This window comes from Podarcis filfolensis (genome assembly GCF_964270895.1).
Source record: "Podarcis filfolensis genome assembly, chromosome: 16".
Classification (NCBI taxonomy): domain Eukaryota; kingdom Metazoa; phylum Chordata; class Lepidosauria; order Squamata; family Lacertidae; genus Podarcis; species Podarcis filfolensis.
In genome coordinates this window covers 21,841,011-21,859,812 of record NC_139620.1, presented here as the reverse complement: position 1 = coordinate 21,859,812, position 18,802 = coordinate 21,841,011, and the positions used below count along the sequence as shown (strand labels likewise).

The following is an 18,802-nucleotide window of genomic DNA, read 5'->3' as shown; positions in this document are numbered from 1 at the left end:
CTTTTTAATATCACAAGCAAAGAACATACTAAGAGAGCACTATACTTACCAGTGGGAGCTGTCCAAGACCATAGAGGGTGAGTTTCCTCGGATCGAGGTAAAGAGGGTCCCCAAAATCTTGATAGGGCTTCCAGCTGGGAGTAAAGTAGCCTTGTTGCGTGAGCTGTTTGATTCTCCGATGGTAGTTCTCCCGGAAGACCTGCTCTCTCGTGACATCCCAGCAGTTGTAGATGGTGTTGCTTCGAGCTTGGACCTTGAGGCCTTTCTGGCTGGGGATGGGCAGAGGCCGGATCACGACAAAGTAACGGGGGTCTGACTTTGGGTGCATAGGCATATTGACGGTGTTGTAGAGCCACCTCGCTTCCTAGGAAAAACCACTCCTTTAACCGGGCCTCTGAACCTTCGTTTCGGTTACTATAACGGTACCCTTTCTCACTCGTACCTCACACCACAAACAGCGCCTGGAAGGATAAAATGCAGCTTCAAAAGGTAAAGGCTGCAGATTTGGGGGGGGGGGTTTAGTCACTCGCAAGTAGGAAATAACAACAAACGCACCTCTGCCTTCAATTCACATCAAACTAGGACCATGATTCCACTAAGCAAGTTGGGCTGCTGCAAGGAACTCAGGTATAAACATCTCTGTGCCTTGGGAACCCAAAGAAAGGTAACTAATTGAAAAGGCAAGGCAGATTTGACAGCCTCGTCTTTGTCCAGGGCTGACTGACAGCAACTGCCCGCAATTAAAATGCCAGCAAGGCTGCACGATTCCCCTTCAGATCCAACTAAGAACTGCCACCAGTCTCAAACCACTTGGCTCATCATTTCTCTTAAAAACTTGCTAAACACAGGCCCTGGAGTGGGTGGGTGTAGCCTCACCCCAACACAAATCCAGTCCTTCCTGAGGCCACTCTATTGCCCTACTGACCAGTCTTCCTGCTGCTAAAGACAACCAGATCTCAGCTCAAATTATCCTCTTTTCTTTTTAAATAGATTCTAACCCCTAAGTTTTCCCTACCAACAACCCCACTGATTCCCCCTTTTTTTCTAGAGTGCTAACTCGAGGCCCAAATACACCCCACCATTTAAAAACAGGACAAGATTCTAGTCCCTAAGACTTCTCGACCATTTCCTGTTTGAGATTCCCAACGCCAGTCGCCAGCTGGCATCACCCCCTCTTTACTATAAAGACCCCCCCCTGAACTTGAGACTTCTTTCCCAGCCCCCTCCTCTCTTTCAGAAAGCCCAAACTGGGACGACCCTTCTCACTGAATGGATTATTTACAACCAAGCTCAGTCCCAGAGAGGGCGGTTTCATGAAGTGAAACACACCCTTCAAAGACCCTAACCCTCCTCCCGGACCCCACAATCCCTCCCCCACCCCGGAACAACCCCCCCGACGTCGCTTTCAAGGCCTTCCCCCCATCTAGAACTTGAGCGCCTTCTCAGCCCCAGCTGGAACCCTCACAGTGGGGAGGGAGCGGGGAGGAAAAGGCGTCGCCTGTTGCCCTTGGCAACCGCTTGGGAACGCTCCGGCGCCGGCTGGGAATGGTCCCTCGTCGCTTTCCGTAGCCATGGCAGCGGCGGCACGCTGAAGCTGTTTCCGCCCTTACAATTTTGCCCTCACTTTAATGAATGAGGTGGGCGATCCTATCGCTTGGTAGGATTGCGTCCTAAATGAACTGAGAATCCCTCGTGGCAGAATGGAAACAAGAACTTTCTATTCATGGCTTTCTCTCCCCGTTCATTGTAATTTCTTTTAAATGACCTCATATGGTTTATTTTAATTACGTATTGGTGAAAATAGAAGGGTCCGTGGAAGCATGGGCGTAGCCAGGATTTTTGTTGGAGTCTTTGGGGTGGGCAGAACCTCAATTTGCTATGTATTTTTCTGAATTTTATTGATTTAGGGGAGCATCTGCCCCTCCCTGTCCCCCACTTGGCTACGCCCATGCGTGGAAGTGGGTGTTGTGTATTGAGTCAAAGGATTTTATATCTGTATTATTATTGTCTGTATTTTCATTAGGGTAAAGTAACTGCCTTTTGGTTCCAGAGGGTACAGCTACTATTGGTTCATTTAAGCTGCTGTATTTGGATCCTCTGTCTTATTGGTTTCCTCCAAAAGGCAGGACTGTGATTGCCTGATATTGTTCCCTCCAAAATGTATCCTTTCTAGCTAGTTCCCTGTCCCTATAAATGTAGCTCTCCCCTCCTCAGTTCTCAGTCTTGTTTGCTTTAATAAATAAGTGTTACTACAGAACTGTCTCCAGCATATTATGTCAAGAGAGCTGAAATCACAAACCCCACGTCACAACAACGGGTATACGTGTAGATCATGGGTAGGCAACCTAAGGCCCGGGGGCCGGATCCGGCCCAATCACCTACTAAATCTGGCCCGTGGACGGTCCGGGAATCAGCGTGTTTTAACATGAGTAGAATGTGTCCTTTTATTTAAAATGCATCTCTGAGTTATTTGTGGGGCATAGGAATTTGTTCATTTCCCCCCTCCAAAATATAGTCCACCCCAGTGGACCGGCCCCCTGCTGAAAAAGTTTGCTGACCCCTGGTGTAGATTCTCTCTTTTTCTCCCCTTCTACACTTGCGTGCTTCCTTTACTACAGTTGCAAAGTTCCTTCTTTGGTAGTTCAGTGAGATCTGCTGCTCGAGACAGTGGTTTTTATTGGGGCGTACCCAAAATAGTAAGCCAGACTTTGGCTTTCACAGAATTTTTCTTCAAGCCAAGTAGTGCTTGTATTCGTTTAAAGGTGGAGGGGGGGGAGAACCTCTACCTTTTTTCGAGTCCTCTAACTCGAAAATATGGGTGGGGGGAAAAGTTTTTTTTCCTCCCTCTTAAGGCTAGATCTTGTGGACGTTTAGTGAAGCTGAATGTTGGCAGATTCAGGACAGATAAAAAGAAAGTCCTCCTTCACACAGAACATGGTTAAACTATGGAACTCACTGCTACAGGACAGGAGGCACTGATGGCCACCAGCTTGGATGGCTTTACAAGTGGAGAGGAGAGGAGAAATCTCCATGGGAGCAATTTTTTTAAAATGAAAAAGTTCAATAAGCTACTTGTACGTTTGAGCCTCTTTTCTCCTCAGTATATGGAGTTGGGTATTGGGGGGGGCAGGTAGAATCTGGAGGTCTGTGGACTTGTTAACAAACTTGAGCTGAACTGGGGGGGGGGGTAAATAAATCCTCCTGCTGGTGTGGCGGCATCCTTCTCCAGCTGGGGAGGCCCCAACATAGCATTGATTATCTGCACCTGCCAATACAAGAACAGGAAGATTTATTTATTTACAGCATTTCATATATATCAAACAATAATGAATGTTCTCTAGAGGGTTTGCACTTTTTTATATAAAAAGGCAGTAAAATATATATTGCAAAACATCATCCTATGGTTCCCTGACCCAGCCAGTGCTACTGCCGTTGACAGACACTGCTCAGACAGCCCAGATTAGATTAGACTTTAATCTGTAAAGAACTTTTCCGCAACTGAAATCGTGTTCAGAATGGAAACAATGACAGCAATTATTATTTTTTTTTTTTAAATGTGCTCTTGTCCATGGACATGTCAACAATATGCAAAAACATAAAAACAATTCTTTGCAATGGAGTAATGTTAGCATTTCAATCACATTTCAATAACAGCTTATGGGAAAACAGAATCTTAACAGCCAAAACAAAAATCAAGCCAGAACCTCTGTAGAGATATTAAAGTGTCAACACACTACTCCTGTGTTAAATCTCTCAAATGCTTCTTTTTCAGCAATTCCAGTAGTAGGGGAAGTTAATTGAAAAGGCTGGGAGAAAGAGATCTACATCGATATTTTGTGGGGCAGAGGTATCTGTGTATGAGGTACCCAAGAGCACTTTTCCTCTTCTAAATTTTTATAGTTCCACGCCCCCCAGTGCAATTCACAGTTGCTATACCACTGAGCTATGACGCTTCCCACAGAGGATGAAAGTTTTGTTGTTATCTTGAGAGACAATGGAGTGTGCCTCTGGCGGTGAAGTCCAGCCTCTGGAGAATCACAGCGCCTGAAGTGGCTGCAGAGACCAGTAACTCATAACTGCTGTCTCCTGCATTGTTTTCGCTGCATCTGCAGCACTGAAATGACCTGAACGGGGTACAAGCCTGGGCAGTGCATGTAGGTCCTGGGGTGCCCAGACAATGACCCCCTTCTAAGTTTCACCAATATGATGTTGTTGTTGTTTAGTCGTTTAGTTGTGTCCGACTCTTCGTGACCCCATGGACCAGAGCACACCAGGCACTCCTGTCTTCCACTGCCTCCTGCGGTTTGGTCAAACTCATGCTGGTAGCTTCGAGAACACTGTCCAACCACCTCATCCTCTGTCGTCCCCTTCTCCTTGTGCCCTCCATCTTTCCCAACATCAGGGTCTTTTCCAGGGAGTCTTCTCTTCTCATGAGGTGGCCAAAGTATTGGAGCCTCAGCTTCAGGATCTGTCCTTCCAGTGAGCACTCAGGGCTGATTTCCTTCAGAAGGGAGAGGTTTGATCTTCTTGCAGTCCATGGGACTCTCAAGAGTCTCCTCCAGCACCATAATTCAAAAGCATCAATTCTTCGGCGATCAGCCTTCTTTATGGTCCAGCTCTCACTTCCATACATCACTACTGGACCTTTGTTGGCAAGGTGATGTCTCTGCTTGTCAAAAGGAAAGCAGAGCAATATGTTTGGCACCAACGTGGCAGCTGGGATTACTGGAAGGAGGTGTACAAGACGTCATCCAACCATCTTAGGGACTCCACTCCAGATGCAGCGGTTCTCAACCTGTGGGTCCCGAGATGTTGGACTACAACTCCCATCATCCCTGAGCTCTGGCCTTGGTAGCTAGGGGTGATGGGAGTTGTAGTTCAACAACATCTGGGGACCCACAGGTTGAGAAAGGCTGCGTGTGGCGTTTACTCTAGGCTTGCCATACGTTCGGGAATTCCCAGACACTTCCTCTTTGGGGGCCCCCTAAAAGCTCAACAACTTTGTTCACCTCTTGAAATATGGCAACCATAGTTTACTCCTTAGCCTTTTCTTCCGCTGAAGATGTCCCACAAGGCAGCGGGTAATATGCTTTAATTGTGCAAACTTAAGTTTCTGGCATGTGACTGAACCGCTCCTGCAGAACAGTGACAGTCTGGAGGCAACCCTGGTGGGTACTTGAAGATGAAAAGCTGTTACGGTGAAGTCTCTGACAGGTTCTTAATGTACTTGGAAAGTTTTGTGTTTGTGAAATTGTTCCAGGGCTCCAGGGGCGTCATCAGAACAAATGCCGTAAGAGAGCATACCAAAGGAACGCAGTCATCAGCTGGCTCTTTGACAAACGTTATTACCAAATGTTCAAAAACATTTTCGCTCCCTCGACTCTCATCTTTACATGAGGAAGTTACCCTGAGCAAGGCTGTGGAGACTGGGCGAGATTCACCTTGTGTGCACCATCAGTGAAAGCACCGTGGGAGGACTTGTCCTTGCACAATGGGCTTCCTCCTTTCCGTTACACCCCTGAAATGTGTGTGTGTGTGTGATGGGAGAGCCCCCAGAACAGCATATGGGGGGGGGGGAGAAGAGGGGGGGATAGTTCCATCTGGCAAGTGGCAAGAAAGATGGAACATTCGTAACAGAGTGGTGTTGAATCCCAACTATTATTTTTATTATTTTATTTACAGTGGTACCTCGGGTTACAAATACTTTGGGTTACAGACTCTGCTAACCCGGAAGTAGTACCTCAGGTTAAGAACTTTACCTCAGGATGAGAACAGAAACTGTGCGCCAGCGGCACAGTGGCAGCAGGAGGCCTCATTAGCTAAAGTGGTACCTCAGGTTAAGAATGGTTTCAGGTTAAGAATGGACCTCCGGAGCGAATTAAGTTCGTAACCAGAGGTACCGCTGTGTTATTCTTTATTATTAACTGAACTCAAGGTGGTGTGCATGGTTCCCTCCCCCCCTCATTTAATCCAAACAACAACCTTGCAAGGTAGGTTAGGCTGAGAGGTGGTGCCTGGCCCGTAGTCACCCTGTGAAGCATCATGGTGGGGATTCCAAAGTCTTTATAGGGGCTTGCCCACCATTCTTCAGGGTCTCTCCTACCTCCTTGCAAGGAGGGGAGGAACTGTGTTGCAACCGGAAAAATAAATATCTTCCTTGCTTTCTATGGATCTTGCTGCCATCCATTCATCTCTGACCAATCATGGACTTATGGGACACAGTCCCTTGGGGAGTTGGGCAGCAAAAGCCAAACCCCCGGTTTTTTCTATAACACCCCCTTCCCACAACGCTTTTATTTATTTTTTTATAAGATATTTATTCGAATTTTCCATTTTATACAAATAAAGAAAAAATTAAGAAGAAAAAATAATAAAAACACATAAAGTTCATAACTTATTTTTCAATAACATATTTCCCTGACCCCCTCATGCCTCCCCTTCTTGTATTCCAGTTCAAATTGTTTATCCAGCAAATCCTTATCTCATAGCATTACAGCTAAAAAACCCCTTATTTCCTATCCATCTTCTTAAATTATTGTAGTTTAAACTTTTACTTATATACAAAGAAAAAAGAACCATTTTTTCATATTCTTTTGTGCCATTACAGCTAGAAACCACTTAATTTCAATCCAACATCACTCAACATTCATTAATATTACAGTGTTTTTGTAAGTAATCCTTGAATTTCTTCCATTCTTCTTCTACCGACTCTTCTCCCTGGTCACACTTTTAAAAGGGCATTGGATGTTGATTAGCCAAAGGCCTGGTTAAAGAGGAACATTTTCGCCTGGTGCCTAAAGTTGTGTGATGAAGTTGCCACAAACCTCCCTGGACCTGCCTGGGGAAAGCGTCCCACAACTGGAGAGCTGACCTCTGGACCTCATGTGGAGGAGGCACATAATAATAAATAAATAATTAAATTGTATTTATACCCCGCCCTTCCCGGTTCAAAAACCGGGCTCAGGGCGGCTAACAACAAATTTAAAACATTTAATTGTAAAAGCAGCATAAAATACAGTATAAAAACATGAATAACAATAAAATTCCAAGTTCAGAAATCAATTTAGAGGAAATCCATCTAATAAGCATTAGATAATCACCAGGGCTAGCTGGCTGAATTAGTCCTACTTGGGCCAGCAAGGAGGCCAGGGGAGAATTAGCTGTGGGGTCTCAGAGTGGGTAATCTTCATAAAAGGGGAGGGGGAGGGAGGAGAAAGGAAATAAAAGATCAGGCTGAATTCAAATTAAAGGCCAGGCAGAATAGCTCTGTCTTACAGGCCCTGCGGAAGGAGGTTAAATCCTGAAGGGCCCTAGTCTCATGGGACAGAGCATTCCACCAGGTCGGAGCCATCACTGAAAAGGCCCTGGCCCTGGTGGAGGATAGTCTGACTTCCTTAGGGCCCGGGACCTCTAAACTATGGTTATTCATGGATCTTAAGGTCCTTTGCAGGGCATACCAGGAGAGGCGGTCCCGTAAATACGAGGGCCCTAAGCCACAAAGGGCCTCAAACGACCAATATGAATTATGCCAATCAAGAAAGTTGCAATTTTCTTTCTAGGTTGCATACTTAATGCTGCTGATTCTAATCATAAGGAGGAGCGAGGGCAGTGAAACTGCCTCTCCCTGCCCTAGAAATCTTATTCAGCACTTCCTTTGGCTTGCTTCAGTGGCCCTTGCCTACCTGCTTCCAAGTGTATTGTTGTAACCCTGAAGGGTAGAAATTTGCTCTTTGGAATAGCCCTGCTAAATTTATTTCACACGTATGCTTCTGTTCTCAAAGCAGTTCACATTAAAAGGGAAAAAGGCTAAACACAGTTGTAGAATAAGGATAGTGTATATATATATATATATATATATATATATATATATATATATATCTCCTTGGAACTGTAGGATGTTAAGGGTATTTGAGAGACGCCCATTCCCCTCACAGGGCGACCATTCCTAGAGTGGTTTAACAATCAGTCCTTCTTCCAACGGAACTCTGGAAATTGTAGATCTGTGAGGGGAATGGGAATGGGGGTGTCGCCTAACAACTCTCGGCACCCTTAGCAAGCTTCATTTCCCAGGATGCTTTGAGGAAAAGCCACGACAGCTAAAAGTGCTTTAAATGTATGGTGTACAAGTTGCTTTAAATTTGCACAAATTCGCATCGAGGTCCTTTTGCCCTAGAAGTTTTAATCAGCTCGTAATGCACTTGCTTCACATCATGCATCATTTTATGCATTTTGTGTTCAATTTTTCCCTATGAGCAGTGCATAGAGAGAGGTTCGGAGAGCCAGATGGACTCATTCCAGAAGTCCATCTGAGACACACTCTGAGAAACAACCTCTGGAAAGGTGAGAGGTGTTGGTCAGCCTCTTCTTCTTCTTTGGTGATCACTCGTAGCCGAGGAAGATTGTCTTCCATAAACACGGGTTTAACAGTGAGTCTGTAAGTGACTGTGGAGGCCAATTCTGGATCCACATGCCCTTCCACAGTGGGGACATAGGTTTCCGGGAGGGAGTTGATCATGGCAAGGGTTTGTCAAACGTGCCTTCCTCTTAGCTCGTTTCTCCCTTTCGTCCTGAGTTGGAGTGTCTCAAAGCCCATGATACCTTTGACAAAGGCTGTTCTCCAATTGGAGCGCTCGCAGGCCAGTGTTTCCCAGTTGTCGGTGTTTATACTACATTTTTTTAGATTTATCTTGAGAGAGTTTTTAAACCCCTTTTGTTGACCACCAGCATTACACTTTCCATTTTAAAGTTTGGAATAGAGTAGTTGCTTTGGAAGATGATAATCAGGCATCCGCATAACATGATCAGTCCAACGAAGTTGATGTTGAAGAATCATTGCTTTGACACTGGTGATCTTTGCTTCTTCCAGTACACTGACATTAGTTCACCTGTCTTTCCAAGTGATGTGTAAAAAAATTTGGAGACACCATTGATGGAATCTTTTGAGGAGTTGGAGATGGTGTTTATAAGTGGTCCACGTTTCAGAAGCATACAGTAAGGTTGGTAGTACAATAGCTTTGTGAAGAAGCATTTTGGTTTCCCTGCGAATTTCTCGGTCCTCAAACACTCTGCCTCTAAAACCGTGATGGTTTTATAACAATAATCAGTGCTATTTTTTTTTTAGAAAAAAAGGTGCTAGAACACCTCCCTTGTTCTCTTATAATGACAATGGTGCCCACCTGAGAGGTGCCAGAATTGAATTCCGGCAAGTTCCGGTTGAAAAAAAAAACCCCTACCTATGAGGGAAAGAAAAGGTTTCCGTATATTGATCTGAAGCAGCCAGGCATTGGATCCCTTACTACTGTTGTTAAATTACACCTTTCAATCAATAAATAGAGAATACAGAGAACTAACCTCTTACATGATCGTGGCTGTAAGCTTGCCATTTACTCAGGGAACAAACTGGAAAGCTTTAATAATACCTCAGAGTAGAGATTGGATAAATGAGCTTTGGGAATTAGCTTTGATGTCAAAATCATTGCACTACTTAAGATCAAAGAAAGGGGATGTCGGCAAAACAGATTTCCAGAAGCATGGTGTAGCAGTCAGCCAAGTTTTTCTTGGTCTTGGTGGCGTAGTGGCAAATTCAGAAGTGTACGGTCCCTTCACGATAACCACAGCCAGGCCCCTTCACAGCCACACCTCTTCTAAGATTATACAATAACTTTATCATTATGCAATAATGATAATTAGGGATCTCCATCAGCTTTGATCTACTGTTTTCTGTGCATGTACTGTTCTTGTGCTCGGACGCTGTTTGAGGGTTTCCAAGAAGCATCTGGTTGGCCACTGTGAGAACAGGATGATGACTGAAAGGGCCATTGGCCTGATCCTGCAGGCTCTTTTTATGCTCTTAAACTCTACCTGAGCCTTCATTGCTGTCCAAAATGGGGATGAGTAAGTTAAAGAGTAAGTTAAAGAGGGACGCGGGTAGCGCTGTGGGTTAAACCACAGAGCCTAGGACTTGATGATCGGAAGGTCGGCAGTTCGAATCCCCGTGACGGGGTGAGCTCCCGTTGCCTAGTCCCAGCTCCTGCCAACCTAGCAGTTCGAAAGCACGTCAAAGTGCAAGTAGATAAATAGGTGGGGAGGTAAACGGCGTTTCCGTGCGCTGCTCTGGTTCGCCAGAAGCTGCTTAGTCATGCTGGCCACATGACCTGGAAGCTGTCTGCGGACAAACGCCAGCTCCCTCGGCCCATAGAGCGAGATGAGCGCCGCAACCCCAGAGTCGGTCATGACTGGACCTAATGGTCAGGGATACCTTTACCTTTACCTTTAAGTTAAAGAGCCCTTTGTCCTCTTAGTGCATGTTTAAAAGAGCCATTCCTGCTGATCCCTCAGCCCTCATTTAATTAAAAGCAAAATACTTGCTGCCAACTGGGAATCCTTATAACTGCAGGTGCAAAAATACCACTAGTCAACAGGGGAGACTGCAGCACTCAGTGCAGATTTTCCGTCATTGACATCTCTCATTGGCCACTGTGAGAACAGGATGCTGAACTAGACGGGTCACTGTCCTGCAAGCTTTGTGCCAGCTCCGTTTCTGACACTGTTGTGTTTGTGGCATCGTGGTCTCCATGGCAGCTGAGCGGATGATGCTGGAAAACAAGCTGGTGTGTGTGTGTGTGTGTGAGAGATTCGAGGGGTGTTGCTGGCTTTGCCAAAGGCAACTGGGCAAAGATTCCTTGGACAGCTGTATCAGACCAAGAGACATGCAGACTGCCATAACTTTTACTAAGAAACCAGAGGCATTTTTTGGTTGGGAATAATAGGGGTAGAGATACCTAAAGGATAAAAATTTTTATTTATGTACGCAACCATGGAGACCTGAATGATTTATGCCCAGAGACGGAAAGAAGATAATGTTGCAACCAAAGAAGAATGGCAGCAAAAACTGTTGGAGTATGCAGAAATGGCAGAACTTACTGGGAGAAAAAAGAAACCAAGAAGACAGAGTTTTTAATTTAGAGTGGAAATCATTTATTGAATAACTAAAAAGTTATTGTAAACAGATTAAATTATTAGCTGGATTAATATAAAGACGTGCAGTGAATCAAAACTGGTTTTGACAATACTGGATAAATAGTAATTAGGTTTAGCTTGGATATGCAGTGAAAATAATAAAACTGGGTACAGTGGTACCTCGGGTTAAGAACTTAATTCGTTCTGGAGGTCCGTTCTTAACCTGAAACTGTTCTTAACTTGAGGTACCACTTTAGCTAATGGGGCCTCCCGCTGCCACTGCGCCACTGCCACGCGATTCCTGTTCTCATCCTGAGGTAAAGTTCTTAACCTGAGGTACTATTTCTGGGTTAGCGGAGTCTGTAACCTGAAGCATCTGTAACCTGAAGCGTCTGTAACCTGAGGTACCACTGTACTGGAATTTGATGTAAAAATATTTGTTTTCTGCAATGGTAAATGGAGAGAGAGAGAGAGAGAGAGAGAGAGAGAGAGAGAGAGAGAGAGAGTGTCATGCAGGCTGCCTCACTGTGGAACTGGGTGCCAATTGGCATTTCCCCAGCAACCCTGGGCAGATCTGATCCCTACGTCACCCCGCTGCAGAGTCTCCCTTTCTTGCCTCCTAGGTACCAGGGCTTGTTTGTTTTGTTGACTGGCAAGGATGATCGGTCGTCGTCAGGGCAGGTGGCAGCGCAGTCAAAAGCATGTCTTGCCGTGGACTCCTGTTATCTAAGGGCACAGCGAATGTAGGCCTCAACTGAGAAAAATGGTTGCTGTTGCAAGAGGAATCATGTTGTTGTGGTTTCGGGAGGCAGTCTGGATAATGACCAGTTTTTCGGCTCCTGTATCCATGGGGGTAGAATGCAAGGAACTCAGGATAGCTCAGTTGGTAGAGCATGAGAATCTTAATCTCCGGGGTTGTGGGTTCCAGCCCTACGTTGGGTAATAAATTCCTGCACTGCAGGAGGTTGGACTAGATGATTGTGGTCCCTTTGAACTCTACAATTCTCTGAATGTGTAAGAGCAAGCTTGCAAAACCAGTCTCTTTGCCTCGGCAAAGCCTTTGGCTGACTAGTAAAGCACCACAATCAGCATGACCAAAGAATGCTATAAAATAAGTGGGTGGGCCTCCCCACTTTCCCTTCCCTGCCACCAGCTCACCAAACTAGTATGTAAGAGAACAATAACCAGCGGTATATGTGAGCATTGAGCTGGGAGCAGGCGGCACAGAGATGAATGGAGAAGCAAGATCTGCTGGGGTGTTAATGCTGTGAGCCCTTTCATCTTATGCTCAGGTGGTAAAGGTAAAGGGACCCCTGACCATTAGGTCTAGTTGTGACTGACTCTGGGGTTGCGGCGCTCATCTCGCTTTATTGGCCGAGGGAGCTGGCGTACAGCTTCCGGGTCATGTGGCCAGCATGACTAAGCCGCTTCTGGCGAGCCAGAGCAGCCCACGGAAACGCCGTTTACCTTTCTGCCAGAGCGGTACCTATTTATCTACTTGCACTTTGACGTGCTTTCGAACTGCTAGGTTGGCAGGAGCTGGGACCGAGCAATGGGAGCTCACCCCGTCATGGGGATTCGAACCGCCAACCTTCTGATTGGCAAGTCTTAGGCTCTGTGGTTTAACCCACAGTGCCACCCACGTCCCTTGCTCAGGTGGTATATCTGTGTAAATAAAATCATATATCCCATACCCGGCAAGTGTCCTGAACAAACTGGGAAATCTTGGGGTTTTTTTCTCGTGAGAGGACGGCGGCCATTTTGAGCAACATAATCTAGTGCAATTTCAGGCTGCGATTAAGACATCACAGCACAAAATTGCTCAAGATCACAGTGCCCAAAATAGCCGCTGTCCTCTCGCGAGAAAAAACAGGAAGGTGGCATCCCGGAAGACAGTGTCCCAGTTTTTTTGCCTTTAATGTGTTGGAGGGTATGATACCCTTAACACACCACAGTCTCTGCTGACCTTCATACCAAGGAAACTGAACTCAGGGTAAGTGCTTTGAACTACTTAGGTAGTGCGCAACATTGTTTTAAGGGCTGGGAAAATGTGACAGTGATTTCTTCTCCCCCGTTATGACTTTGGGTTAACATGAACTAGGGAAAATGCTTATTCCCTGCCCCACATACAATTATCACTTATTGTCAGGCTTTGGGGAATTGACTTCCTCCCCCATGGCCATAAATGAGAAGATCCAAGAAAAGGAATTCTTACCAGTTAGTTTCTTTAATAAACACAGCAAAGGACAAAGGAAAGTGTCCACCCAGAATAGCGGTGCTCCCAATTAAGGTTGACACCTCCTCCGTCCCTATTAATCTACATCACTCCTATGTCTTGTAATCTGAGTTTGTACCCTCTGCGTTTTCTGTTCTAACACTTTATGAGCTCTCTGTGTCTTTGGAGATGGGTGTGTGTGTGAATGCTGTCCAGAGACTGTGAATCTGTTAACTCTCTCTCTTCTTCTGTTTCTTCTCCTAGCTGTTCCCCATCCAGGATTTCCCAGCTTCTGCCTTCTGAACTATGCCCCTCTGCAAACCACTGTTCCAAATCTATACTGTCTTCCTGCTCCTGGGAACACTCAGGATCAGGGGAAGGGGATGGCTCCCCTCATTCCTCCTCAATGCAGCCCTCGTCAGCACAGTCCCTGACATGTATTCTGTTTGAATGTGTAAACCAGCAGTGAGGAACCTCAGGTTTGGGGCCCAAAGTCAGCTCTCCAGGCATCTCTACCTGGACCTTGGCACTCTTCCCAGGCCACACCCCTCCCTGGCCTTGCTCCACCTTATTTCACCCCCTGCCTGGGATATGTCCCTGAACTCTGATAATGGTCACATCTGCACCATACAGCAAAAGCACACTTGTTTCCTTGCAAAGAATTCTGGGAATTGTAGTTGGTTAAGAGTATGGAGAATGGCTGCTCTGTGAGGGGTGAACTGCACTTCCCAGGATTCCTTGGTGGAAGCCATATGCTTTAACTGTGTGGTCTGGGTGTGGGACCAAACCCACTTGCTTGCCTGGATGCAAGATTGAGAGGGGTTTGCCTGCAAACTAGTCTACTGGACAGAGGTACCTCTGTCCCCTTGTGCCTCTGGCTTTGCTCTCCTCTGGCCTGTGGCCCTGGGAAGGCTGCCTTGGAAGGATTGCGACCCTCAGGCTGAAAAAGGGTTTCTCCATCCTTGGACAAAAATGGAAGAAAAACCTGATCGCATACGAGATGCCATTGAGATTCCAGTCACGCCTCTCCAGAGTTTGCACTGATTTCCGAAAGATTGCAGTATGTCTATATCGATGTAAATTGCGGGTCTTGATGAAAAAGGAAAACAAATGGAGTTTTAAAATGCAGCTAATCAGGGAGTTAAAGAGAGGTTAATCCTTATGGATTAATCAAATTGCATGTGTAAAGGGAGGGGAAGGAGGTGAGAGGTAAAGAGGGATGAGAGAGGAGAGGAGAGGAGGGAAGGAGATTGAAATTGGGCTTGGCTGTTTTGAAGCAAAGATTTCTGAGGAAACTTTGGGAGAAATTGATCTTCCGGCCTTCGTTTGTCTGCTAAGCAAAGAGTAGGGCTACTTGGTTCTTTCTCAGGTGAATGTTTAGGAACTATTGAGGGTTTCAATTTGCTCCTTGGAAACATCTCAGGGAAGGGTACTTGCTGTGGTGTAGTAGTTCAGACTAGGACCTGGAAGAGCAGGGTTCAAATCCACACTCGGCCAAGAAGCTCGCTGGGTGTTCTTGGGCCAGTCATTGCCTCTTAGCCTAACCTACCTCAAAGGGTTGTTGTAGGGATTAAATGAGTGGGGGGAAGGGAACCACGCACATCACTTTGAGCTCCTTGGAGGAAAAAAGTGGGGTATTTATGCAATAAAACACAAATAAATGAATAACATTTTAAATTAGGGATGGGGAACATGTGGCCCTCTAGATGTAGTTAGACTCCAGCTCCTATCAGCCCCAGCCAGCAGTTGACCAAGGATGGTGGGAGTTTCCGCTCAACAACAAAAACATGTTGTTCTTATTATTTTATTTATACGTATACTCGGTGCTTTTTTTCTTTAAAAAAATGTTTAGGGGTACAGTGGTACCTCGGGTTACATACGCTTCAGGTTACAGACTCTGCTAACCCAGAAATATTACCTCAGGTTAAGAACTTTGCTTCAGGATGAGAACAGAAATCGTGCTCCGGCGGTGCAGCGGCACCAGGAGGCCCCATTAGCTAAAGTGGTGTTTCGGGTTAAGAACAGTTTCAGGTTAAGTACAGACCTCCAGAACGAATTAAGTGCTTAACCTGAGGTACCACTGTACTCTCATTTTCCTACTCGTATTGAGATACTGCCCCTCAATGAGGCCAAACTTAGTTTCACAAAATGTTTAGGGGTATGCGTACCCCTGCGTCCCCCCAGAAAGAAAGCACTGTGTATACCACCTTTTCCTCCGAAGAGCTTAAGGTGGTGTACATAGAATCACAGAATTGTAGAGTTGGAAGAGACCCCAGGGGCCATCTAGTCTGACCCCAGGCAATGCAGGAATCTCAACTTAAGCATTCATGACAGACGGTTCTCCTCCTATCCCTGTTTCTTCCTCATAACAACCCTGTGAGGTAGGTTAGGCTGAGTGATGCTGACTGTCCCAAGGTCACACCCAGTGAGCGTCAAGGTCAAGCGGGAATCTGAACCCCTGGTCTCCCAGGTCATTGTCCAACACTAACCATCACAAGACACTGGCTGTCTGGCGGGGAGGCACATGCTCTCTGTCCCTCTTTCAAATGAATTGCAGAGGTTACTCTGCACAGAGAAAATGCGTGCATGGTAAAAAGTTTGCTTTTCCAAACATGGTGCAAAGCAATGTGCAAGTTTGAATGCAACAGATGCCAGCAGCATGGCTTCCTTCTTTGTGGTGGCATGTTTGGCCAAGTAGGGAGTGCAGAACGAAGGCGCCACCATCAAGAGTAATCGCCCATCTCAATTTGCAATCGGCCTCTCCTGTTCCATCCTGTCGGGAGCCCGTTTCCCCCCTTCCAGATGGGAGCGGGCTCCCCTCGTTAAAATTCTGAGCGCCCGCATCTCCGTATTAAAGCGGATATTAAGCCATAAAGCGTAATATGTTATGACACCATAAAAGGCAGCGTAATTGCTGCGGAACCATAAAATGTAATACAGTTGGCTCAGCGGCCATTATCTTCCCCTCCTCTTGCGGCTCTAAGTATTTGAAAGTGTTATCGAACAGCCCGGGCGAGGGCAAAGAGAGCAGCTCAAAAAGCCTCTTTGTTGCTAGAGACTGCAAGCGGAGGAATGACCTCAGATGCCCTCTTCCTGCTCCTAGAGGAGTCGACTCCTTTTCTATGCAGTAGGCAGCCCAACCGAAAGTGAACTGGAAAGTAGGGCGCTAGTACGCTCAGTTGGTTCGAGCGTGGTGCTGAGAACGCCAAGGTTTGCGAGTTCGATCCCCCTACGGGACAGCTGTGTATTTATTTATGCATTGTAGGAGGTTGGACTTGTTATAGAAATTCTAAGGTCATATATATATATATATATATATATATGATGTCCATAAATGTACAAGGCAAACACATACATAAGTATATAAACCACGTGTCTGAAATAGTACTGGAGAACAATCCCAAAGGTTTTTTTTAAAACAACAACAACAAATAATTGTTTTAAGAGTGCTGATTTTAATGATGTTAATTTGTTTTTAATATATATTGGTATTTTTAATGTAGTCTGTAGCTTGTCCTTTGTAAACGGATTTGTAAACAGCCATCTTTTTAAATTGCGAAAGCAGTATACAAATATACTTGAGTAAGCAGTATACAATTTTTTTTGAGTAAAAATAAATATAATATGCCTTATTTACAATATATGAGACTTTTCTCCCAGGGAGGTGGGGATAATGGTAACGCTAGAATGGGGCCTTTTTAGTGGTGGCTCCCTGTTTGTGGAATGTTCTTCCTCATCACTGTCGTATTTGCAGGTGCTGTGCCAGGCAAAAACATGGTTTTTTACCCAGACTTTCTACCCGGCGAGTTTTCAGTATTTATGGCCTCTTTTAGTGGGGTGGGATCTGCTAGACTGACCTTTTAAATAAATGGATGGAGGTGTTTTTAGGTACTTATTCTGTTTTGGTTTGAAAATTGCTTTGGGTCGCTCTTGTGAAAAAGGGACTAATGAATACTAATCATAATGCTAATGATTTATTTATCTTATATTTCTTGCATTTATCTCCCACCTTTTTCTCCAAGGAGCTCAAAGTAGCTGGCATACATGGTTCCCCCATTTAATTCCCACAGCAATCCTGTGAAGTAGTTTAGGCTGAGAGACAGTGACAGGTCCAAGGTCATGCAGTGAGCTTCATGTCTGTTTTTTTTTTTTAAATTAAATATTTATTGGTATTTTCAAAAAACCCACAACAAACAATACAAAAAAAAATAAACAAAATATTCGAAACTAAACAAAAAAAATAGAAAAAACACATACAGTTTCTGATACTTATTTTCCTCAACCTTGTTTCTCAGACCTCCTCACACCTCCCCTTCTTGTATTCCAATTTAAATTGTCAATTCAGCAAGTCCTTAACTTATTTCTTCACCTTAACTTAAACATTTATTCTAACATACTGTTATTTTACTTTACTTCTTTTTTCCATTTCCTCCATTTATTTTTAACAGCCTTATTCTCACTTAGTTTAAAAAAAAGAAAGAAAAAAAAAAACCAATTTCACCTTATTAAAATTACACATCAATACTTATACCTCATTAATTTATTCTTGAACCTTTTTCCTAAGGTCGACCAAAATTTCCCTTCCACGGTTTACCCAATTTCCTTACCACTAACAAAATATAAAACAAACAAAGCAATGCAAATTATCCTTATGTACCCTTTGGATTCCCAACCTCCACCCACCCTTCTCCCGGTTCCAGTCCCCAACCAATATCCATCAGTCTTTATATTATTTATTTAGCCTGGAGATCTCAGGTCCGAGGCCCTTATGTCTCTCTCAGTTCCTTTCTGCCGGTCTCTTTGATAGACCTTGATGTTAAGCCCCAGGTCTCGGAGGGGCTACGGCCCAACAGAATCGGTGTTGCTTCTAGCCAGTCCTCCATCCTTAAAAGCAAAAGCAAAGCCTATGGGGTATTCCAACTCTTGTTTCAAATTTCTTTCTAATCCAAATGTCCCCACAGCTCCAGCTTCCACCTTCAACAAATTTATAATCCTCAGGTCTTCAGATCTCCTCAAAAGAGGATCTCTCCATTTTCCAAATTCCCAATCAAACCAGGCTTTCCGCATCCAGTTTTTATTGTCCTTTTTTATCATCATGTCAGGCCTCATATTGTAGCTCTCCTTTGACTCCTGCAAACCTCCAACTCCTCCTTCGTTTTCTTCAAAAAGAACATATTGCTCCATCGTGTCTACACTTTCGGTTTCATTTATTTGTTCAGTTGAATAGGCTTCCTGTTTCAAATCCTTATCAGACTCCAAGCTGTTGTTTACTGTCCAGTGTAATAGCGCTACCTCTGTAGACAAAGCATCGTACTCATCTTGTAAGTTTCCCAAGAGAACCAGTGCTCTGTCCAATTCTGCTTGGAATTTAGACACTCCAGCCATTTTTGTAATGTAGTATCCTTGTTACCCCTCTAGGGGGATTTAATTCCTTGATCTTCCTTTCAGCTCAAAAACCAAAAGTCCAGTTATTTTGTATCAACCTTATTTTCAACAAGTTATCCCGAATTAACCAGCAAAAACAGCAGAAACAATGTTCTCTTTTTCCAGCTGGCAACTAGCTGACTAGCAGCTCACTTGACAGCTGTCAAAATCTTCCATACAACAGGCTTTCTCATCGGACGTTCC

General features: G+C 44.9%; 2 protein-coding genes across 3 annotated transcripts in view; both read right to left on the bottom strand.

Annotated features, from left to right (window-relative positions):
• The window catches only part of CCDC60 (coiled-coil domain containing 60), a 56,393-nt gene extending 54,673 nt beyond the window's left edge, over nt 1–1,720 (bottom strand). The window contains exon 1 of one of the 2 annotated variants that reach the window (XM_083590088.1): nt 50–1,720. In XM_083590088.1, the coding sequence (XP_083446214.1) occupies nt 50–334 (285 nt within the window). In that variant the 5' untranslated portion in view covers nt 335–1,720. The remainder of the gene's footprint in view (nt 1–49) is intronic. The other variant, XM_083590087.1, reaches the window with a different exon arrangement.
• The window catches only part of SRRM4 (serine/arginine repetitive matrix 4), a 345,117-nt gene that overhangs the window by 166,947 nt on the left and 159,368 nt on the right, over nt 1–18,802 (bottom strand). The gene's annotated exons all lie outside the window — the stretch shown is intronic.